The following is a 22,321-nucleotide window of genomic DNA, read 5'->3' on the forward strand; positions in this document are numbered from 1 at the left end:
CCTTTGTCTCCCCCGTTTTTTTTTTTTTTGAGACTGAGTCTTGCTCTGTTGCCCAGGCTGGAGTGCAGTGGTGCCATTTTGGCTCACTGCAACCTCCGCTCCCACTCCTACCCCACTCTCTGCCCCCACCCCCAGGTTTAAGTGATTCTCATGTCTCAGTCTCCCAAGTAGCTAGGATTATAGGCATGCACCACCACCACACCTGAATAATTTTGTATTTTTAGTAGAGACAGGGTTTCACCATACTTGCCATGCTGGTCTCGAACTCCTGGCCTCAAGTGATCCGCCTGCCTGGGCCTCCAAAAGTGCTGGGATTACAGGCATGCGCCACCACGCCTGGCCTGCTTTGTCTACATTTTTAACATGCGTGGTTGGACTTTTTAATCTTTCAAGCATTTGAAGATAGTTAGGAACTATACATTGTATTTTAGATTTATCAGGGGAACCCAATGTTCTACAAGGATCATTCTGGCAGTGGTCTATTATTATCCAGGTGCTTTTTTACTCCCATCGGAATTGGTTGAGAGGGCCCTATGTTCTTTTACTTTTGGGGATGTAGAAAAACTGCATGTCAATAGCATATCCTTCTGGGTTATCAGATTCTAGCCTTGTTCGTTGTCTTTGCAATATGAGTTCTGACAAATGCATGATGTCACATATCCACTATTTCAGTAACATATATCATAGTTTCACTGTCCTAAAAAATGCCTTATTCTCCACGTATTCATCTCTTTCCTCTTTGCCTCCCTTCTCCCAAACTCTTGCAACCACTGATCTTTTACTGTCTCTATAGTTTTGCCTACTAGTGTTTTTTCTCTCACACTTTTAAGTAAGTGCTATGCACACACAGCTTCAAGACAAGTTTATCTCTACCATCCAATCAGATTACCTCCTCTAACTCTTTTATATAATTTGTCTTTCCCTAAGGACCTCCTGGAGGGTGGTGGAAGAGAGATCTGCCTACTATAAGCTGCAGTAGAGATAGCTTTTGTTCCCTAGTATCTATTCTTCTCTTTTTTCTTTTAATAATAAAACAATCCCACCCTGTCAAGGTTTGACTGAGCCCATGGCTAGACGCTACATTTTCTTCCTTCCTTGAATATAGGTGTGACCTATGGGATATGAGCAGAAAGGATATATGCATGCAAGTAATAAGAACTGGCAAGATTGAGTAAATAAGACATTTACCATGGAACTTAAAAAGTTGTGACCCTTTATAGGACCATACACTCGAAAGGATATTATGAATTATTATTTTTAAATAAATCCTGTAATTACATCTTGAAAGACACATTTATACTGCATTGTAATTTTTGATAATAAAAGTGTTTATTGGTTAAAGGGAAATGACTTTGAATGTAATGCAGTTTGTATAACCCTATTTTGAATTAAAAAAATTTACATGAGTATCAGAAAACTAAAACAAAAAAACAAAAAAGTTGAAGTTTCAACTTTTAGAAGGCTCTGTGTGAAACATGAGCATTAAAGCATAATGGACAAACAAAAGCCTAAAACAATGAGAAAAAAGAATGGCCACATCTGTAATCACAGCGCTTTGGGAGGCTGAGGCGGGAAAACTGCTTGAGGCCAGGAATTCCAGGTTACAGTAAGTTATGACCAGTAAGTTATGACCAGGGCATTGGTGAAAGAGCGGGAGACTTTGTCTTTAAAAAAAAAAAAAAAAAAAAAAAATGGCCACAGAGCTGGAAGGAGAATCAGGGGACTGTGGGTTTTACATAAGCGAAAGGAAGCAAGACTTTTTAGAAGTGAGTGACATGTCCAAATGAAACAGAGAAATCTAATAAAATAAGTATTAAAAGGATTTAATAATTAAGATATTATAAAATGGGTATGTCAAGAAGTTATGAGATTAACTATGTACATATAAAGCTTCTGGACTATAATAGGTGTTCAATAAGTTTTAACTCCCTTTCTTTCTGTGATCAATTCCTTGTTTTATTCCAAGAATACTTACTACTAGTTAGGACTATCGGGACTAGAAAATAATACCCCACAATGAAACTCTCAGAAGCAAAAGTTTTTCTCTGACCTTCTCCTGCCTTCCTGTCTCTTGGTCCCATTCTCCCCTGAGGCTAGCTATAGAAACTAGGCGGGCCATAGAAACTAGAACCTCTTTTCCCCAAAGCCAGTCATAAATCCTGGAAATATTACTTTAATTTTCCCCCCACCTTTTTTTGTAAAAACTGGCCATAAAGAAATTATCTGATCTACCTTTTTTGACTGTAGGTCCTAAGACCGTCATTGCAGAGAGGGTCCCGCCCCACACCTGGAAGGTAGGAGTGCATGCTCAGAGAGGCCAAGAAGAATCTAGACAGACAGGCCTTGCTGGGTTTCCCCACTCAGGCTATTAGCATTAGAGCATACCCTTTTGTCCAATCATATTTGTACATGGCTGTCCATACTTTGTTGGACGTACAAATGGACATTACAATTTTCCCTGTATCTTTGGGTCTTCATTCTGAAGGTTCTCATGTATATGTGCTAAATAAACTTGCTTGCCTTTCCTCCAATTACTCTGCCCTTTGTGAGTAGATTTTTCAGTGAACTTCAGTGATCAGAGAGGAGAGCTATAGGAGCCCTGCTCGAACCTTGAAATGCTGTGATGACAGACCGTAGCCTTAAAGCACTTTATAGTGTTGGTACGGTAAACACATAAACAGGCCAATATCATTCTTTGCCATGAGGGATATGATGACAGGAAGTACATGGGGGTTAACTGAGTTATTTCTTTTAGTTTCTTTGTTTTTGGCATGTGAATTATGAAACTTTAAAACACCTCCAGTGCAAAAAAATTTTTTTTAATTAACATGGTGGTTGGTGCGCTGCGTTTCTAAAATATTGAGTACGATGTAAAGCAGTGCATTCTTTTTTTAAAAAATGTATTCTTATTTTGAAACATTTTTGTAGAGATGAGGTCTCACTGTGTTGCCCAGGCTGGTCTCGAACTCCTGGGCTCAAGAGATTCTCCTACCTCGGCCTCCCAAAGTGCTGGGATTACAGGCGTGCGCCACTGCGCCCAGCCACATTCTTGTTTTCATCTGTGAAATACGTTTTTAAGGTAAATACTTAAAGTTGATGGAGATACCTGGTCTACTTAAGCTCTCATTGAGAACACACTGCCTTGTGCTTTTAAAAAAATTAAATGGATAATCTAAATTGGCAGCTACCAATTAATTTATAGCCATAGTTGCTAAAAAAAAGTTAGTGTAAGTTCATTTTTATTAGTCGCACCATTTTGAGTTTTAAACTATTTTACGTAAAGTAAAATTTATACCTCTTACGGGTTTCGTCAAACAGTGGTTTAGTCACCAACACAATCACGGTATAGAAGCTCTCAAGCACCTTTCTAGTCAACCCCTTCCTCCAGCCCTTCACCCTGGTCGCCACTAATCAGTATTCTGTCTAAAAGGAAAACTTGTTATTTGGAAATAATTATAGACACAGGAAACTGCAAAAATACTACAGCACCTAGAGTCCCGTGTACCTATCACCTAGTTTCCTCCAATGATGACATCTTATACAACTGTAGTACAAGATCAAAACCATGTCATGTAGTTTGAAGGCAGGTTTTCCTTTCACTTCTTCGCCTGCATTTTCTCCTTTCATTTCCAACACATTTAACTCTGTTGTTAGAAGGAGCAGATGCTAGTTTTCTTTCAGATGTCTGCTATTTCAGTTCGATTACCCCTGTTACTCTTACATTTTTCTAGTCTTTATCCCCACCGTTTCGCCCCAATTTAATTTTGCTGCTAGTTTTTTTTTTTTTTTCTCCTCTGGGATATGTGCCACAGATGGTACTATTGTCAATATTCGAATTCCTAACTTCTCCCTCCATCCGTAAGTTTTCAAGGGGTAGCCATGCTTGTGCTTAATTGTGGTGTTTACAGGACTTTTTGTAGTGTGTGAATGCTGGCACGGCTCTCCAACCTCTTAGGGGGCTGCTAGTAACCCGCTCCCCACTCAACGAGCCGCCTTTGTGCTCCGCGGAGAGCACCGCCTGCGCTGGGTTGGAGGTGGGGGTGGGGGGGACGAGAGCTGCCCGCGAAGCGAGGGGCGGGGCCTTGGAGGCAGTGGAAGCGGGCGGCAGGGAAGTCTCGCTTCCCTCCTCTCCACCCCCTCCCAGTCCCGGCCTGGGTCCCAGCCCCGCCCCTGCCCGGAGCGCGCGGCCGATCACGTCACCGGCCTGCGCTAGGCGGCCCCCACGGCGCACGGGAAGGCGCAATGCGCACGCTCCGACTCGGCCGCTGGTGGCTCTGTCTGAAGGAGGCCACGACCACTTCTGGTTGGCCTCGGGGCGCGCTGGCTTGGGTCTTCCTCCGTCCTCGAGGCCCCCATAGTCCCATCATTCAGCCCCCTAGGGGCACTGGCGCGGCGGTGGCCTCGCAGGGCGCTGGGTTCCACTCTCCAGCTCTCCTCCCCCTGGCCCCGTCGCCCCGCCCTCTCCGGGCTGGGCTGCGGGGTCAGGGGCCGAGCGGAGCGGGGTGAGTATTCCCACAGCCCCTGCCGGTCGCCGCCTCCCGGCTCTGCTTCCCACACGGTCCTCGCCCTACTCCTAGGACAGGGAGGAAGGGCTCGCGTGGGTAGGCGGAACACAGCCCAGTCCTGAACAAAAGGCCGGGGAAGCGGGTCCCCGCCGGTGAACTGCGGGCCTGTGTTGGCCGCCGCGCTCGGGGCGAGCGGGGAAGGGCGAGGACACTCCCTCCCCGGGACCCAGTCCCCGTCGCGCACACGGTGTCACCAGCACTCCTGGCCCAGTACCCAATTGCTGCAGCACCCTCGAAGTGGGTAGTTACTACCTTGTGTTTAAAATCCACATACTGATAGCAAATCTTTGGCCATGTGACGTTGAAACAGTATTAAATTACTGGGGTTTCCGGTGGCTGAGTCCAACTTAATTTGAAGTTTCGGATTCATCAAGTATCAGGAGGAATAACTTGGTATTTAGAGCCAACAGGTTTTTCTTTTTTTTTTTTAAACCTCCCAAAAAACCTATAAAATCAAGAATTGGCGGGGAGGGCGGGAGAATGATAAAGGAATAGTTGACTGATTTATAGAAACTTTTCGTGGTAAAAATTACAAAAGTATTGGAAGTAAGGCAAAAGGATGACAGCATGTTTTTTTCAGAGTCAAAATGGAGCCTGTTTAATAGGCCCACCTGAAGATGATTTAGATGTCTAGGGGAGTGTATTTTGTTTGACATGATGATGTTGATTAGGGCCTAGGCTTTGTAGTTCACATCTTTTGGAGTAATGGAGATGCAAATTATTTGAGTGGGATAGAAAAAAAAATACAGTACTCCTAAAGGTTGTAGTTCTATTGCGTTGTAGGATATTAACCATTTTTCTTTTTTCTTTTTTTTGGAGACAGATTTTCGCTGTGTCACCCAGGCTGGAGTGCAGTGGCATGATCTCGGCTCACTGCAACCTCTGCCTCCCGAGTTCAAGCAATTCTCCTGCCTCAGCCTCCTAAGTAGCTGGGACTACAGGTGCCCGCCACCATGCCCAGCTAATTTTTGTATGTTTAGTAGAGACGGGGGTTTCACCATATTGGACAGGCTGGTCTTGAACTCGTGATCTTGTGATCCATCCGCCTGCCTCGGCCTCCCAAAGTGCTGGGATTACAGGCATAAGCCACCGCGCCCGGCCGATATTAACCATTTTTCTATCTAACCTATCAAACTTATCCTTTCTTCAGTGTTTATGCTCAGTTCCTGAAATGCTTTTGAGCGCACTAAGCCATTCAGCTTGCTCCATTGTGAGTTTAATAAGTCTTTGTCACAGGTTCATTTTGAATCATATTTATAACTTTTGTTATTGGACAATGGTCACTATTCTTTAGTGGCAAAAACAAGTTTATGCTTCTCAGGATGGGAGGACATCGGCCCTGTGTGGTACTCAAATACATCTTAGGACCCCAAGTAGAATCCTTTCTCATTGCTTCCGAAGGGTTAAACAGTGACCAGAGGAAATGTTACAGAACCTTGAACAAAAAATAAATCCAGAGTATTGAGAAATTAAAATTAAAGTCTTGCAGATTGCAGAGATTAAAAATTGTTATTGATATTTTAAATTGAAGAAATTAGTGGAAACAGTAGTTCTAAACTGCATTCATTTGAATGTGGAGTGTTAAAAGATTATTTCCCCTGTCTCCTGCTTTTCCCTTGCCACCTCCTGTTTTATTATGATAAGGTTAACTGAGATTTTGCTACATGGTGGGCCGTTCAAGTTATGTATAATGTTTTGTGACAAACTATATGTTGACAGTAGTTCCTGATGCCTAATACATTTCTGAGAAAGGTAAAGCAGCCCTTTAGGAAAAACAAGGAGAGTAAAACTTAACAGAAGATTTCTTAAGATGGGCTTGATTTGATGATTATCTTTGAAGCCTAGAGATGTGTTTGGGACCCAGGAGGTTGTGTTTGAATCATAAATATAATCAGGGAATCTTAAGAAGAAAAAAAAAAGCCATAGAGATCATTTGGTGATTATCTGTTGAAAACAAATGTTTTCAGGGGACAAGCAGCCTGAGTATAATAAAACAATTAGAAAGTTGGGGAATGGAGAATAGGAGAATAAGCTGTACCTGAAGGAATTCTGATTAGGGAATGGTTGCTGAAAACTGCAGAGACAAGACTTCTCTAATGTGCTTACCTGATCACATAGGTTTATAAGATCCAGGAAGAGTGCTTAGTAATAGGAGTTTAGCTTTGAAGCTAGGGTTATTTCATATCACTGTCATGTAACATCTTTCCGAGGAAACCTTTTTATCATCTCTTCTGAGCTCAAGAACCTACAATGGTTTCCTGTTACCAACTGTTTTAAATGGAATCTCCTTTGGGTTTTTTTGGTTTCTTTTTTTGGTTTGTTTTTTTAAGACGTGGAGTCTCTGTAAGTTGCCCAGGCTGGAGTGCAGTGGCTATTTAGAGGCACAATTAGAAGGCACTACACAGCCTTGACTCCTGGCTCAGGCAGTCCTCCTGCCTCAGCCTCCTGAGTAGTGAGGACTAAAGGCGAGAGCAACCTCTCCAAGCTTCCTTTGAGTTTTAAGACTGTAAACTTCCTGCACCCTGTCCCTAGATTCTCAATATCCCTCAATCTATACTCTCCATTCAGGTTCTTTACTGGTGTACCTCATTTCAGTCTGTTCCAAGGTTCACTGCCACTGCCCCCATCCCTTCTATTTTTCTTTCTATATCCTCCTATAATTCAAGGATTAACTGAAATCTAACTCCTGTAGGGCACAGGCTCTGGTTCCAGACTGCCTTAGGTCAAATTGCTACACTTAACAGCTGTCTTATCTTGGACAAGTTACCCTCTCTGTCTCAATTTCCTTATTTATAAAATAAAGAAAATCGTAGTAATTTACCTCAAAAAGTTGCTCTGAGTGTTTGTTACCAGTTCTTAATACATAGTAATACATGCAATTTTAATTATTTTAATCCATACTAATTCTTCAGTGGTTGTGTAATTTATCACTGTTTTTTATTATCCATTATTCTCTGATGTTCTTTTCAATTTGAATCTTTACCTAAAAATTTGATTACTTTGAAAAGAATGTGTATTCTGAAAAATAAAAAAAATGTTTGATTACAAACTATTGAAGGCAAAGACTGTATTATACTTCTTTTTGAAAGTCTCCTAAACCAAGTCTGGGTGCAGTGGTTTATGCCTGTGATCTCAGCACTTTGGGAGGCTGAGGCAGGCAAATTGCCTTAGCTGAGGAGTTCGAGACTAGCCTTGGTAACATTGCAAAACCCTGTGTCTACAAAAAATACAAAAAAGTAGCTGTGCATGGTGGTGCACACATGTGGTCCCAGCTACTCAAAAGGCTGAGGTGGGAGGATCGCTTGAGCCTGGGAGGTGGAGGTTGCAGTCAGCTGAGATGGCACCACTGCCCTCAATCCTGGGTGACATAGACCCCCTCTCTCTCAAAAAAAAAAAAAAGTATCTTAAACCTCTCAGGATGATCTGGGGGCTCCGTGTAATATTTTTTTCTTCTCATCTTACTATCTAGTTTTCTTTTTCTTTTCTGTTTTTTCATTTTACTTTTGTAGCTTAGTTCCAAAAGTATTTGAGGTAGCTTATAAACTATATAATATATAATAACATAAAAAATAAAGAGAAATCAAGATTGTGGAAATATGAAACTTGAATAGAAAGATGTGATTAGGGTGAGTTATACTGAAAATATATTGTGAATGTTGTACAGTTGTTAAAGGTAGGCCACAAAGTTCCAAGCTTCATCATGGTCAAAGGAAAGAAGGAAACATATTTATTGCCCAGCAAAAACAGCTTCCTGTGTTAAAATAATTGGGAGGCCATTGCCTGAGGAAGCTCCAGTGCCCTGGGTTCCTACATAAACAAACTTACACCCAACTCAGTCTAAATGGTCTTATTCTAGGAAAATGAAACTTGTAGCTTAACCAATCAGAAACCAACTAACCTCTAACCACTGACTTTTACTGGAATGATCCAAGTAAGACTACTCCACTTTGACCAATCATAGATTTTCTTGGCCTTTCTTGTGCCGTTTACTCTACAAAAGCTTTTTAACTGTGTCCCTTTGGTGCAGCCCCATGTTGCTTGCATTCTGGAGTTGACTAATTCATTAATATGCCTAGTGCTCCATTATAGGAATGCTAAGCTTGTGGGAGTTATTTATATCCTGCTCAAGGTCATCGCCAAGGTCTGATTTTTCACAAAAAAAAATTTGCAACCTCCTGCATAAATGAGTTAACCATTGTCTGCTCAAATAAACATTTTCTTGTTTTTGTTTTTTGGAGGTAGTATCTTGTTGTGTCACCCAGGCTGGAGGGCAGTAGTGCAGTTATGACTCACTGTAGCCTCGATTTCCTGGGCTCAAGCTATCCTCCCACTTCAGCCTCCCAAGTAGCTGGGACTACAGGCATGCACCACTATGCCAGGTTAATTTTTGTATTTTTTGTAGAGGCAGGATCTCACCATTTGCCCAGGCTGGTCTTAAATTCCTGGGCTCAAGCAATCCACCTGCCTTTCCTCCCAAAGTGCTGGGATTACTGTGCCTGACCTCAAATAAACTCTTTAAAATTTTAATGTGCCTTAGTTTATCTTTTAGTACTTAGTAAATATTTAGTGAGTGAAATGGAGGTTGTGATCTCAGATTTTTTTTTTTTTTTTTTTTTTTTTTTTTTTTTGAGACGGAGTCTCGCTCTGTCACCCAGGCTGGAGTGCTGTGGCCGGGTCTCAGCTCACTGCAAGCTCCGCCTCCCGGGTTCCCGCCATTCTCCTGCCTCAGCCTCCCGAGTAGCTGGGACTACAGGCGCCCGCCACCTCGCCCAGCTAGTTTTTTGTATTTTTTTAGTAGAGACGGGGTTTCACCGTGTTAGCCAGGATGGTCTCGATCTCCTGACCTCGTGATCCGCCCGTCTCGGCCTCCCAAAGTGCTGGGATTACAGGCTTGAGCCACCGCGCCCGGCCGTGATCTCAGATTTTAAAGGATATGCTGAGGCCCTAGAGTTAAATTCTCTAGACTTTGTTAATTCCTTACCTACTTCCCAGTATTTCTCAAAGGGGGCTCTACTGACATTTTTACGGACAACTCTTCACTGTGTGGGATTGTCCTGCACATCGTAGAATGTTTATTTTACCTGGTCCGTCAGTACTAAATGGCAATGGCAAGCTCTAACTTCTTTTCTTTTTGACAATCCAATATGATCCCATTTATTTCCAAGCAGCCCCTTGAAGAGTGGGTTCCCCATAAAGTTGGGAACCGTTGACCTTATTTGCCCATACTCTACTCCATCCAAGCTATGCTGCATCCACTGCCATTTGTTTTATTTTTAAACCTTGCATTCTTTTCAGACCCTGTCTTTGCAGGAGCTCCTCCATATTTTTGGAGTGACTTTGTCTCCACCTGGTTGGCCCTTACTCAAATTTCGAAATTCAGTTCTTTAAGAATTGAATTCATGTGTTCAGAGCTCCAAGTTTTGGAGTCTTCCCCAGTTTTGCCAGGAAGTTTGATATTCTTTTCTAGGAGGACACTCACAGCAAGCACTAGGGTATTGTAGGTACTGAGTGAATGAATGAAAAACTTGTGGAAATAGAAGGCACATTAGTCTCATCTCTGAACAAAGACGTTTGCAAGAAGAAAAATTTAAAGAGAATGTGTCTTTCATTACAAAAATGTTCAACCATTTCTTTTTTTTTTTAATTTTCCAAAATAAAAATATGGCACTTGGTAGTATATTTTAAAGGCACTTTGCTCTATCATCTGGCTGGTACTGATTCTGTAGCTTCTGATATTGTGTTGGTCCTTTTTTTGTTTTTTGTTTTTGAGATGGAGTCCCGCTGTGTCGCCTAAGCTGGAATGCAATGGCACGATCTCAGCTCATTGCAACCTCTGCCTCCCAGGTTCAAGTGGTTCTCCTGCCTCAGCCTCCCAAGTAGCTGGGATTACAGCCGCCTGCCATCACGCCCAGCTAATTTTTGTATTTTTAGTAGAGATGGGGTTTCACCATGTTGGTCAGGATGGTCTCGAACTCCTGACCTCAGGTGATCTGTTCACCTTGGCCTCCCAAAATGCTGGGATTACAGGCATGAGCCACTGCTCCTTTCTGTCTCTTATTTTTTGGATACTTTTGGCCAAGGATACCCCATTATCTCCTTATTTCCTAATTCTGGGAATCTTGGCATATGTGCTGACTAGAGTTTGTTGTACTAGTCCTACCACCCACTGTTCAAAGACAGCAAGACAGTTTGAGCTGGTGGATCAGCTCAAATTGTCATCAGTGGTGGAACAGTTTTTCTTAGGTGCTTGCAGAGTTTTATTATTAAAAAATTAAAATCTTTTAATAAAAATAATGATACTGGTATCAGAAAGATTGGATGTCACATAGATCTGTGGGTTTTGTTGTTGTTGTTGTTGTTTGTTTTAGAGACAGGATCTTGCTCTGTCTCCAGGCTGAAGGGCAGTGTCACGGTCATAGCTCACTGCAACCTTGAATTCCTAGCCTCAAGTGATCCTCCCACCTCGGCCTCCCAAAGTATACATCAGTTTGTGTAAGAAAAGTACCAAGAAGTGAATAGACCTGAAAGTTGAAGAAAGGTACTATAAATGAGAAGAGATATATAGAATAAGTCCATTCAAATTTTTACATTTTTTTTTCTTTTTTCTTTTTTTTTAAGACAGTCTCGCTTTGTCACCCAGGCTAGAGTGCAGTGGCACAATCTTAGCTCACTGCAACCTCCGCCTCCTGGGTTTAAGCGATTCTCCTGCCTCAGCCTCTGGAGTAGCTAGGACTACAGTGCACACTACTGCACCTGGCTAATTTTTGTATTTTTAGTAGAGAAGGGATTTCACCATGTTAGCCAGGCTGGTCTTGAACTCCTGACCTCAGGTGATTCTCCTGTCTCAGCCTCCCAAAGTGCTGGGATTACAGGCATGAACCACTGTGCTTGGTCTGAATTTTTCTTTTATTCATTTACAACTTAAAAAAAATTTACGGGCCGGGCATGGTGGCTCAAGCCTGTAATCCCAGCACTTTGGGAGGCCGAGACGGGCGGATCACGAGGTCAGGAGATCGAGACCATCCTGGCTAACACGGTGAAACCCCGTCTCTACTAAAAAATCAAAAAACTAGCCGGGCGAAGTGGCGGGTGCCTGTAGTCCCAGCTACTCGGGAGGCTGAGGCAGGAGAATGGCGTGAACCCGAGAGGAGGAGCTTGCAGTGAGCTGAGATCCGGCCACTGCACTCCGGCCTGGGTGACAGAGCAAGACTCCGTCTCAAAAAAAAAAAAAAAAAAAATTACTGTTTGCTTATCTGTTATAGATGCTAAGATACAAAGTGTAAATCAAATCCCCAGACATTGTAGACGTTGCTGTATCATCTTCTGGCATTCATTGCAGTGGGTGAAGATGGCAGAGGCTACCCTGATTTTTGTTGCTTGTAGGTAAACCTTTTTTTTTTGCCTGCATCTTTTTTTCTTTCTAGTCTTTAAATTAAGATATTCCACCAGGCTATGTTTAGGCATAAGTTTCTTTCTAGCAGCTTTGTTTTTTTAAGAAACATGGTGAATTCTTTCAGTTTATAGGTAAATCTTTTAAATCTTTTTTCCCCCATCTTAGAACAGTTTTTCGGTTGTACATTTGCTTATGATTGTAGTTCAGAAATTCCAGTTATTTGTAGGTTGGACCTGTGTTCTTTGTCCTTCCCATCAAACAATATGCATGGTTTTCATCATGGTCTCTTTTCTTTTGTGTATTTGGAGAGGATCTTGTGTGCTTATACACTGAAACTCGAATGTGATTTTTTTCCGGCTTCTATACATCTCTCTGTTGCCTTGAATGTAGAATTTATATCTCTACTGTTACATGTTTGAATTTCCTTCCAGTTTTTTCTTATCCAGTTTCCTTTTTAATCTCAGCTGTTTTTCCTTCCTCATCTCTTGCTTTTAGATGAGGTCTTTCCCTTTCTAAACTTTTTCTTTTTAAAATTGGGAACATAGAGTAGATAATTCCTCAGTTTGATTTCCATATTCCTAGTGTAAGCCCATTACAGGAGCAAGCTTTACCTCCTCCTGTTTCTGGTAGTGCCCCTCTTTTGTTATGCAAGAGCTACTTAAAGGTCTTGTGTTTTGGTTTACTTACCTTGACAAAAGAGGGGCATGTTGACTGGTCAGAGGGACCAAGCGTTCCTTCCTTCTCTCTCTCCCTACCTTTAGAAGCTGGAGGAATCTTCCTCTTTTTGTTAGCTTGGAAAGCAGATGAATGGGTACAACCAAATTTATGAAGGATAGATCATTTTCTATACTCAGGAGAGATCTTCCTTTCCTAGTGTTGAATCTTTCGGTCCTGTAACTATAATGAGGGAAGTGTTTTTGTATGATTTGAAATAGTTTATAGTTTTGTTTTGTTTTTTTAGTTTTTTGGGATGTTAGTGGTGAGACTGTACTATTTTGAGAGCTCATCCTGTTCCTGCAGCAAACCTGTCACTCGCTGCACAGTACTCAGTGCACCTCAGGGCTTTACCTTCCACATCTGGCCATGCACACTGCACTACTGGGCGAGAACTGCCTTGAAAGAGAATTACCAGTGGGGCTAGAAACCAGGAGGGGAGGGGCAACTCAGGATCTGTTTCTCTGAAGGGAATACAGAATGGGAGAGGGTGAAATGACCCTCTTCCCAACTGACCTAGTGATAGAGAGGTCAGAGCAAGCCTCAGCTACCAACAGAGATTCCTCATTTCTAGGCTAGGTACAGTGTTGCCTCTTATTTAAACTTTGATTTGGAATATGTATTCCAATGGGAAGGCGAGGAGGGAGAATTGAGCCCTGCTGGTCATCTGTTGTCAGGACTGATCCGACTTCTCTTTTGATATATCTCTGTGCTATTTTATTGGATTGCCCAGGGCCATGCCTTCTGTGTCCCACCCAGGCTGCCAAATGTCTTGAAATCCAGGTCTTTTACCAGCCCTGTCAAAATGATTCATCTTTTGTCTAGGGATCATGCTAGTCTTTTAGCATGATTCCCTTTGAAAGTATCCCAAGTGCTAATTAAAAGTAATTATTTTGGGGTCTTCAGAATCAGGTTATCTTTCGGCCAAGACTTAGGATTCTGCATTTAAATTTGCACTGTGGTTGCTTCCTTGCTCTCTAAAATTGGAGGACCACTGCCTAAGGACCTTGCTAGGTAAGTGATTAAATTAATCTAAATGAATTCAAGCCAAATTGCCATAAAAGTAGTGGGTTGATGTTTAACTCTCCTAGCTGATATTGCATGTTTTTTAAAAAAGAGTCTACACTTAGAGTTATAAATAATGTGGAATTGTTGCTAGGAGGGACAAGTATTCAGGAAATTGCCTACTTTATTAGTCAAAAATGATTTTTAATGTTTAAATGTATGCATAGCATGTTCTGTGGTAATCACATTTTTGTAAATGATCTTAAGTTCCGGGAAATTTAGTTATATTTCTTATAGTGTTTTAGTCCTATTATGACTTTGATATACATTGATTTATAGATTCATCAAATCAACGGCTCCAACTAAAACAATAACAAAGAATTAGTTCCACACACATTATATTAAAAATCACATTAAACAATATGGAGAGTGGTAGTGAAAAAATTGTTTTCAATTAAAAAGGATCATTTAAACAATGATTATATAGTGTTAGAATTCACTAAGGCTGCTTTTCTGGAAAGATATATTTGAACAGCAGCAGAATAAACATCTTCTATGCTTCTAGTCTAAGGACTAACTTAGAGTTTGGAAAGACACCCTCACTTGGCGGGGAAACTTACTCTATTTTCCAATCTTTAGTCTCTGGTAAAGCAGTTAGAAAAAGGTTTTGATTGAATGTTACGTAACAAAAACAAAAACAAGAACAAAATAACACAATTCTTCAGCTGGAGTAAGTCTCAAGCAAAATGGATGTTAATAACAACTTAATGCCGGGCGTGGTGGCTCACACCTATAATCCTAGTACTTTGGGAGGCTAAGGTGGGTGGATTGCATGAGCTCAGGAGTTCGAGACCAGCCTGGGCAACACAGTGAAACCCAGTCTCTACTAAAATACAAAAAATTAGCCTGGTGTGGTGGCGTGCACCGGTAGTCCCAGCTACTTGGGAGGCTGAGTCAGGAGAATCACTTGAACCCGGGAGGCGGAGATTGCAGTGAACTGAGATCATGCCACTGCATGCCAGCCTGGGCGATTCCGTCTCCAAAACACAAAACAAAACAAAACAACTTATACTTTATGACACAAGGAGTGCTGACTCATTTCTAACTTTTACTTACAACTAGAAATGAGAGATTCATTGTTTAGGATGAGATGAGAACTGAAATTCATCTTTTTACTGAGAGTTCACTTGAGTGACTGTTGTCACCTGTAGTGTGAATTTAGTTTAAGATAACTTAAGTCTGGAAACATATGCAGTTCACATATCTAAGGTTTTTCAATTTGCAAAATAAGTATTCTTGCTATTATTGCTTAATAAGCCACAGTTGTGGTTATTTTCATTTTTAGCCATATTTTCATCCATTTCATTATAGGAAGTTCTGATTCAAATTTCTGCCTCTGCTAGTTTATGAATTTGGTAGAGGACCAGAAAGTATTACAACTTGAAAACTATGTATAAAAATGTTGATTGAATTATATTTACATTTTTGAGTTGAAATATTCTTGAGCAAAAAAGCAATAATTATTCCATGATATTTCATTATGGTATGTTATGATGAATCGAGTTGAGATGGATATCTTTTTAATATAGTATACTTCCTAATTTTGTAATCAAGCCATAAGTGTTTGTATTATTGTATGTAGCATCCTTCAGCAAAGCCTAGTCCTTAGATAATTTTAAAAGTATTCAACCAAATATCAATTAGTGTTTTGATGTTCAGTCATCTTGCTCGTAGCACAGTGCTGTTAATTAGATACACTATGGCTATTGAATGAAATTTTATGTTTAAGTATTTTCAATACTTCAGTAAACCTCAAGTAACTGGAGGGCTTAGGCTACTTTGTTCAGGTTTTTTTTTTTTTTTGAGATGGAGTCTCGCTCTGTTGCCCAGGCTGGAGTGCAGTGGCCAGATCTCAGCTCACTGCAAGCTCCACCTCCCAGGTTCACGCCATTCTCCTGCCTCAGCCTCCCGAGTAGCTGGGACTACAGGCACCCGCCACCTCGCCCGGCTAGTTTTTTGTTTTTTTTTTAGTAGAGACGGGGTTCACCGTGTTAGCCAGGATGGTCTCCATCTCCTGACCTTGTGATCCGCCCGTCTCGACCTCCCAAAGTGCTGGGATTACAGGCTTGAGCCACCGCGCCTGGCCTGCTTTGTTCAGTTTTGTTACTAACTAAGAGTCTTGTTGGAGTTTTAAAAATATTAGTAAGTATATTAGTGTTCTTTATGAACGAAAGTTAATTTTTCTTTGATTTAGTATCTTTCAGTATATGTCAGGATCATCATACATTTGGAAAAATTTCCTCTGACTGCACCATATCAGTCTTCTCTTGCTATTCTAGTTTTGCATTCTCTCTCTGATTGATGAAATGGGTTCTGTTACCATCTACGTAATGTTGATATAGAATCGGTATTTCCAGCCCAGATTTCTCTTTCCTTTTGAGTTCAAGACACACCTCAAAATGCCTGCTGGACCCCTTTACTTGGACATTCCACAGACATTTCAAATTCAAACTCAATATGGCCAAATTAAACCCATCTCTCTTCCCAAACCTTTTCTTCCTCCAGAGACCTCTGTCTTACTCAATGAACCACCACCTAAAGGCAGAAAGCTTGGAATCTTTTCTCTCCCCTGTCCCCACCAATCTTTTCAGTTGTATTGTCCATACCTAGTTCAATAGCAGTTTATTTTTCTTAGAGAGACTCACTTTTATCAAATCTTTCCAAGGCATTTGGTTATACAAATATCAGTTGTCCTTCTTTTTTACTTTTTTTTTTTTTTTTTGAGACGGAGTCTGGCTATGTCGTCCAGGCTGGAGTGCAGTGGCACCATCTCGGCTCACTGCAAGCTCCGCCTCCCAGGTTCATGCCATTCTCCTGCCTCAGCCTCTTGAGTAGCTGGGACTACAGGCACCCGCCACCATGCGCGGCTAATTTTTTGTATTTTTAGTAGGGACGGGGTTTCATCGTGTTAGCCAGGATGGTCTTGATCTCCTGATCTCATAATCTGCCCGCCTCGGCCTCCCAAAGTGCTGGGTGAGCCACCACGCCCTGCCCTCTTTTTTACTCTTATGTTCTGGTTTGTTTAACATTTAATTACAGTATATATTTATAATAGGAGAATAAGGTTTGTGAACACACAGTTAACTGATGGGAGCAGAGGTGCTTCATGATCAGCACGCTGTAGACATGAGTCAGTGTCGATTAATCTGGCAAGTTGGTTAGATGGAGGTTGGATAAGAGAGTTCCTACTGTAATTATTTGTATTTCTTATCTCCCTTTGTTAGAATATGAGCTCTTACAAGGCAAGGACTATATATTTTTTCATTTTTGTATACCTAACTTTTACTTACGCACAGTGCCTGCTACTTAATAGATATTCACTATGTATTTGTTGGATGAATGAACAAACTTACATAGATTATACTAAATTTGAATAATCAGAAATGACACTGGTTTAGGAATTAGCTAGTATAGACAGATCATTGACCTTGGAGCCAAACAGGGGTTTAAAATCCTTGCAGTTTATATGATTTTAATTCAATTGAACAAAAGCATCTAGAGTGTTTACTATGCTAAGCACCAAAGATACAGGAACAGGAATATAAAAACAGAAAAAGCTGGGCATTGTGGCTCATGCCTATAATCTCAGCACTCTGGGAAGCCGAGGCTGGTGGATCGCTTGAGGTCAGGAGTTTAAGACCAGCTTGGCCAACATGGTGAATCCCTGTCTTTACTAAGAATACAAAAATTAGCCAGCGTGGTGGCATGCAACTGTGATCCCAGCTACTCGAGAGGCTGAGGTGGGAGAATCACTTGAACCTGGGAAGCGGAGGTTGCAGTGAGCCGGCATCATGCCATTGCACTCCAGCTTGGATGATGGAGCGAGTCTTCATCTCAAAAACAACAATAACAACAACAACAAAAATAAAAACAACAACAAAAATAAAAACAACAACAAAAAAATGGGGATAAGGTGACAAAGATAGAAAAAACAAAAACACTTTTTTATTTTTTTTGAGATGGGGTCTCATTCTCTCACCCAGGCTGGAGTAGAGTGGCATGATCATAGCTAACTGCAGTCTTGAACGCTTGGTCTCAAGTGATCCTCCTGCCTCAGCCTCCTGAGTAGATGAGACTACAAGTGCACACCACTATGCCTGGCTGTTTTTTAGTTTGTATATAGACAGAGTCTTGCTATGTTGACCAGGTTAGTCTCGAACTCCTCAGTTCAAGCCGTCTTCCTGCTTTGGCCTCCCAAATTGCTGGGATTACAGGTGTGAGCCACCACGCCTGACCAAAACCATTTTTCAGTGGCCTTGAGGCCATTCTACATCCCAAATTTTGGTTTATTGACAGAAATAAATCAATTAGCAGAATTCCTTTCAATATTATTCTAAAGTTGATGCTAATACTTAGTTTTTATATTACAGTTGTCATTTAACATGGAAGAAGATGAGTTCATTGGAGAAAAAACATTCCAACATTATTGTGCAGAATTCATTAAACATTCACAACAGATAGGTGATAGTTGGGAATGGAGACCATCAAAGGTAAGAATGGAAATGTTTGTTTTCTATCTCAAAAGAGGATTTTTTGTTTTGTATTGTTTTGGTTTGTTGATATGTACCTCCATAATTGAAATTAAGGTATGAAAACTGGTTTGATTTAGTAAAAGGCTTAAATTGAAGGATGTCTTACAACAGATGTCCATTTTCTTATTTCAACTATATATATTCATTATTATCAGGCTAATGAAGTATTATTTTGAAAAGTCCTTAGGTAACCTGCTTAATTTAATAGATAGAAATTAGCATATTAATTATTTGAATATAAACAGATGTTTCTGTGGTGCTTCAAATCATCAATCCTAAGTTAATATTCTTAGGAAACTACTTTCGTCTAGAGAGTAAAAAGATAATCTTGAAACCAAACCATAAACAATCACAAATTCTGAAATATTGAGGACTGTATTAATTGGAAATTTCCTATTAATATAAACATATTTCAAAATATTTTTTCTTTTTTGTGACAGAGTCTCACTCTGTCCCCAAGGCTGGAGTGCAATGGCATGATCTTGGCTCACCGCAACCTGTGCCTTTCGAGTTCAAGTGATTCTTGTGCCTCAGCCTCCCTAGTAGCTGGGACTACAGATGTGCAGCACCACACCTGGCTAAATTTTTTGTATTTTTAGTAGAGATGGAGTTTCGCCATGTTGGCCAGGGTGGTCTTGAACTCCTGGCCTTGAGTGATCTGCCCACCTCAGCCTCCCAAAGTCCTGGGATTATAGGCGTGAGCCACCACGCCCAGCCCCAAAATTTTTTTTTGCTTTTTTGAGATGGGTTCTTGTTCTGTTCTGGAGTATGGTGGCACAATCTTGGCTCACTGCAATCACCACTTCCTGGGTTCAAGCGATTCTTGTGCCTCAGCCTCCCGAGTAGCTGGGACTATAGGTGCATGCCACTGTACCTGGCTAATTTTTGTATTTTGAGTAGAGACAGGGTTTCACCATGTTGGCCTTTCTGGTTTCAAGTGATCACTCCTGACCGCAAGTGATCTGCCCACCTCCATCTCCCAAAGTGCTGAGATTACAAGCGTGAACCATCACACCTGGCCCAAAGTATTTTTTTTCTCTTGGTTCGGTTCAGTAATAATAATGTAAAAGGCCTATGTACTTATTTCCACACTTACAGTTAGTTCTCTGTCAAAAACTGTTTTTTTGTTGTGTTTTGTTTTGAGACAGAGTCTTGCTCTGTTACCCAGGCTGGAGTGCAGTGGCACAATCTTGGCTCACTGCAGTCTCTGCCTCCTGATTCAAGCAATTCTCATGCCTCAGCCTCCCAAGTAGTAGCTGGGATTTTAGGTGTCCACCACCATGCCTGGCTAATTTTTGTATTTTTAGTAGAGACAAGGTTTGGCCATGTTGGCCAGGTTGGTCTCGAACTCCTGACCTCAAGCCACCCTGCCTCAGCCTCCCAAAGAGCTGGGATTACAAGCATGAGCCACCACGCTTGGCCTCTGTCAAAAGCTTTTTAAAGAGTTCCTTAAAATCCCTTCCTTAGAGAATAGGTAAATTTTCTCTACTTAACATTTTACCCGGTTCCTGAAAAGTGATGAATCCTGATTCTCTGCTGGTTGGATCTGTTTACTGTATACACTCTGAGGAATGAACAGTTTCGGTTGGATTTCCTATGATTCAGAACTGGACCCGGGAGGCGTAGGTTTTGATCAGGTCCAGAGTGTCACTGGGGAAACAAGCCATGATTTCCTCTTGGGTCTTGTGCAGGCTGAACTTTGACAAGGCGGCTTATGCACATTTCAGAGAGTAGGGTCAATCTTTTGTGGTAGTCCAGTCCCACTCTCTAAGTAGCAACTAGACAGTTGATCACCCCTCAGGAAGTCTCCCTCTCCAGGATAACGTGACTGTGCTAGCACCTCTCATTGGTTTTGTTCCAGGGTATATTTTATAGTTTTGTTTGCTATAATGTTTCAATTTTTATTCATCTTGTTTTTTCTATGATTATTGCTGATGTGAAACAACTGTAATTTTGTATATTAATTTTGTAACCATTCAGTCACCTTATTGAATTTCCCTGTTTGTTTTCATGGGTTTTCAGTGGTTTCTCTTGGAATGAGGTCATCCGCAAACTAAGAGGTGTTTTTTTTTATTGTTTTTTAAATTGACTTCTTTGTGATAGTTCTCTCTATTATTTTATGCATTGACTAGAAAAATGTTAAGTGATAATAAGAAATCTTACCTTGAGCGTGATTTAATATTTATGCTTTTGTTATAAAATGATTAAATAAAATATTGATTATTTATTGAATTAGTATAGGTTTCTGACCCCTTTTGACCTGTAATAATTTGTGTGATTATTCCTTGGGAACTTTGCTTTTTCACCAGTTTTTTTTTTTTTTAAAGAAATTTTTCTTCATCTTAAGCTGGAGGCAAGATGATAAAAATTCCTGTTACCATTCCATTACCTGGCAGAATGTGGGAGGGGAAGGCTAAGGAAGGAGCTGGGACTGTGTATGCATTTGTGTTTGAAGGGTGAGGGGGCTGGGGCTGAGAAGGATCTTCAGTAGGGAAATTCTGTCGCAAGTTTCTCCACTGAAGTTGTAAACTAATGCCCCAAGAACTGGTTTTCAGGATTTGTTTTCATTATTGACCTTTCTCTAAAAAGGTATGCTTAAGTCTAGCCTTCTGTTGGCTGCCACTGCTTGCTTAGGTAGGAAAGTTCCTTACCTTTTGGAGTGGGAGTTACACCTCTAATTAAGTGTAGTTCACTTTCATGTAGGGGATGAGCACTGAGATAGTGTTGAAACATTACAATAAATGGGTCAAGCTTCCAGGGACAGAACAATAGGAAGACTGAGTCCAGAAGTCTGTGGCTGACCAGAGTGCCTGGCCTATTGCTAGGTTGGAAATAGGGGTCCAAGTGTTACCAGATCTTTTGATATTTTGAGAAAGGTTAAGCATTCAGATTTGGGTGGAGAGATCTCTGAATTTTTAAATGTTGGCAACTAATTAAAAAAGATTATTTTTCCAACAGTGAGGACCAAACCAAACATGTCAGTGATGCCCAATGTGATGGTCAGTTTATGACCTCTGGGATTGGGTGTCTGTCTGGTATGACTGTGATTTCTCTTCCAGCCCCGCCTCAGCACATGCTATTGCACTGAATTAATGACAGGGGCTCTAGGCATAGCAGATTCTTGTGTTCTCAATTTGGGCATATTAGTATTTTTGCCACCTAATTTCTGCGATCCTGTGCCATTTTTCTGAAGGGAATTGTGAATCAGTCACTTGGTTATATCCTCAAACCTTTCCTTGTATTATGTAGTATCTCAAGTCTTTTTCTGGGACTGTTCGGAGACAGTATTCTTATACTATTGTTTTGCTTTTCAGGCCTCAGAAATTTATTATTTTTTAAAATTGTTGTATTGACGTGTAATTGGCATACAATAAACTGCATATATTTAAAGTGTACAACTTATTAAGTTTTGACATATCTATAGACCTGTGAACCTTTACTAAAATCAAGAGTAAATTCATCACCCAATAAAGTTTCCTCATAGTCCTGCTTTCCAGTGCCTCCCTCTGCCCCTTCTTGCTCCTGCAACTTATTCTTAAAGTCTTGTTTACTTTGGGAGGCCAAGGCAGGTTGATTACCTGAGGTCAGGAGTTCGAGATCAGCCTGGCCAACATGGTGAAACCCTTTCTCTACTAAAAGTACAAAAAATTAGCTGGATGTGGTGGAGCGTGCCTGTAATTCCAGCTACTCGGGAGGCTAGGGCAGGAGAGTCGCTTGAACCTGGGAGACAGAAGTTGCAGTGAGCCAAGATCCTGCCATTGCACTCCAGCCTGGCCAACTCCAGCCTGGCAAACAAGAGCGAAACTCTGTCTCAAAAAAGAAAAAAAAAAAAAAAAAATCTTATCTATACCTATGTATAGGGCTCCTTTATTTTATTTTATGTTTTTAGAGACAGGGTCTCTGTCACCCAGGTTGGCGTGATCATAGCTCACTGCAGCCTCAACCTCCCCAGCTCAGGTAATCCTCCCACTTCAAGCTCCTGAGTAGCTGGGACCACAAGTGTGTACCACCACGCCTGGCTAATTTTTTTTTTTTCAATTGAGACAGGGTCT

General features: G+C 41.1%; 1 protein-coding gene across 3 annotated transcripts in view; it reads left to right on the top strand.

Annotated features, from left to right (window-relative positions):
• Positions 1–4,243: 4,243 nt before the first annotated feature.
• The window catches only part of ATG10 (autophagy related 10), a 280,689-nt gene continuing 262,611 nt past the window's right edge, over positions 4,244–22,321 (top strand). For all 3 annotated transcript variants that reach the window (XM_025387734.1, XM_025387737.1, XM_025387735.1), the window contains exons 1-2: positions 4,244–4,502; positions 18,108–18,227. In XM_025387734.1, the coding sequence (XP_025243519.1) occupies positions 18,120–18,227 (108 nt within the window). In that variant the 5' untranslated portion in view covers positions 4,244–4,502; positions 18,108–18,119. The remainder of the gene's footprint in view (positions 4,503–18,107; positions 18,228–22,321) is intronic.

Source organism: Theropithecus gelada, chromosome 6, assembly GCF_003255815.1.
Source record: "Theropithecus gelada isolate Dixy chromosome 6, Tgel_1.0, whole genome shotgun sequence".
In the NCBI taxonomy this organism is placed as follows: Eukaryota; Metazoa; Chordata; class Mammalia; order Primates; family Cercopithecidae; genus Theropithecus; species Theropithecus gelada.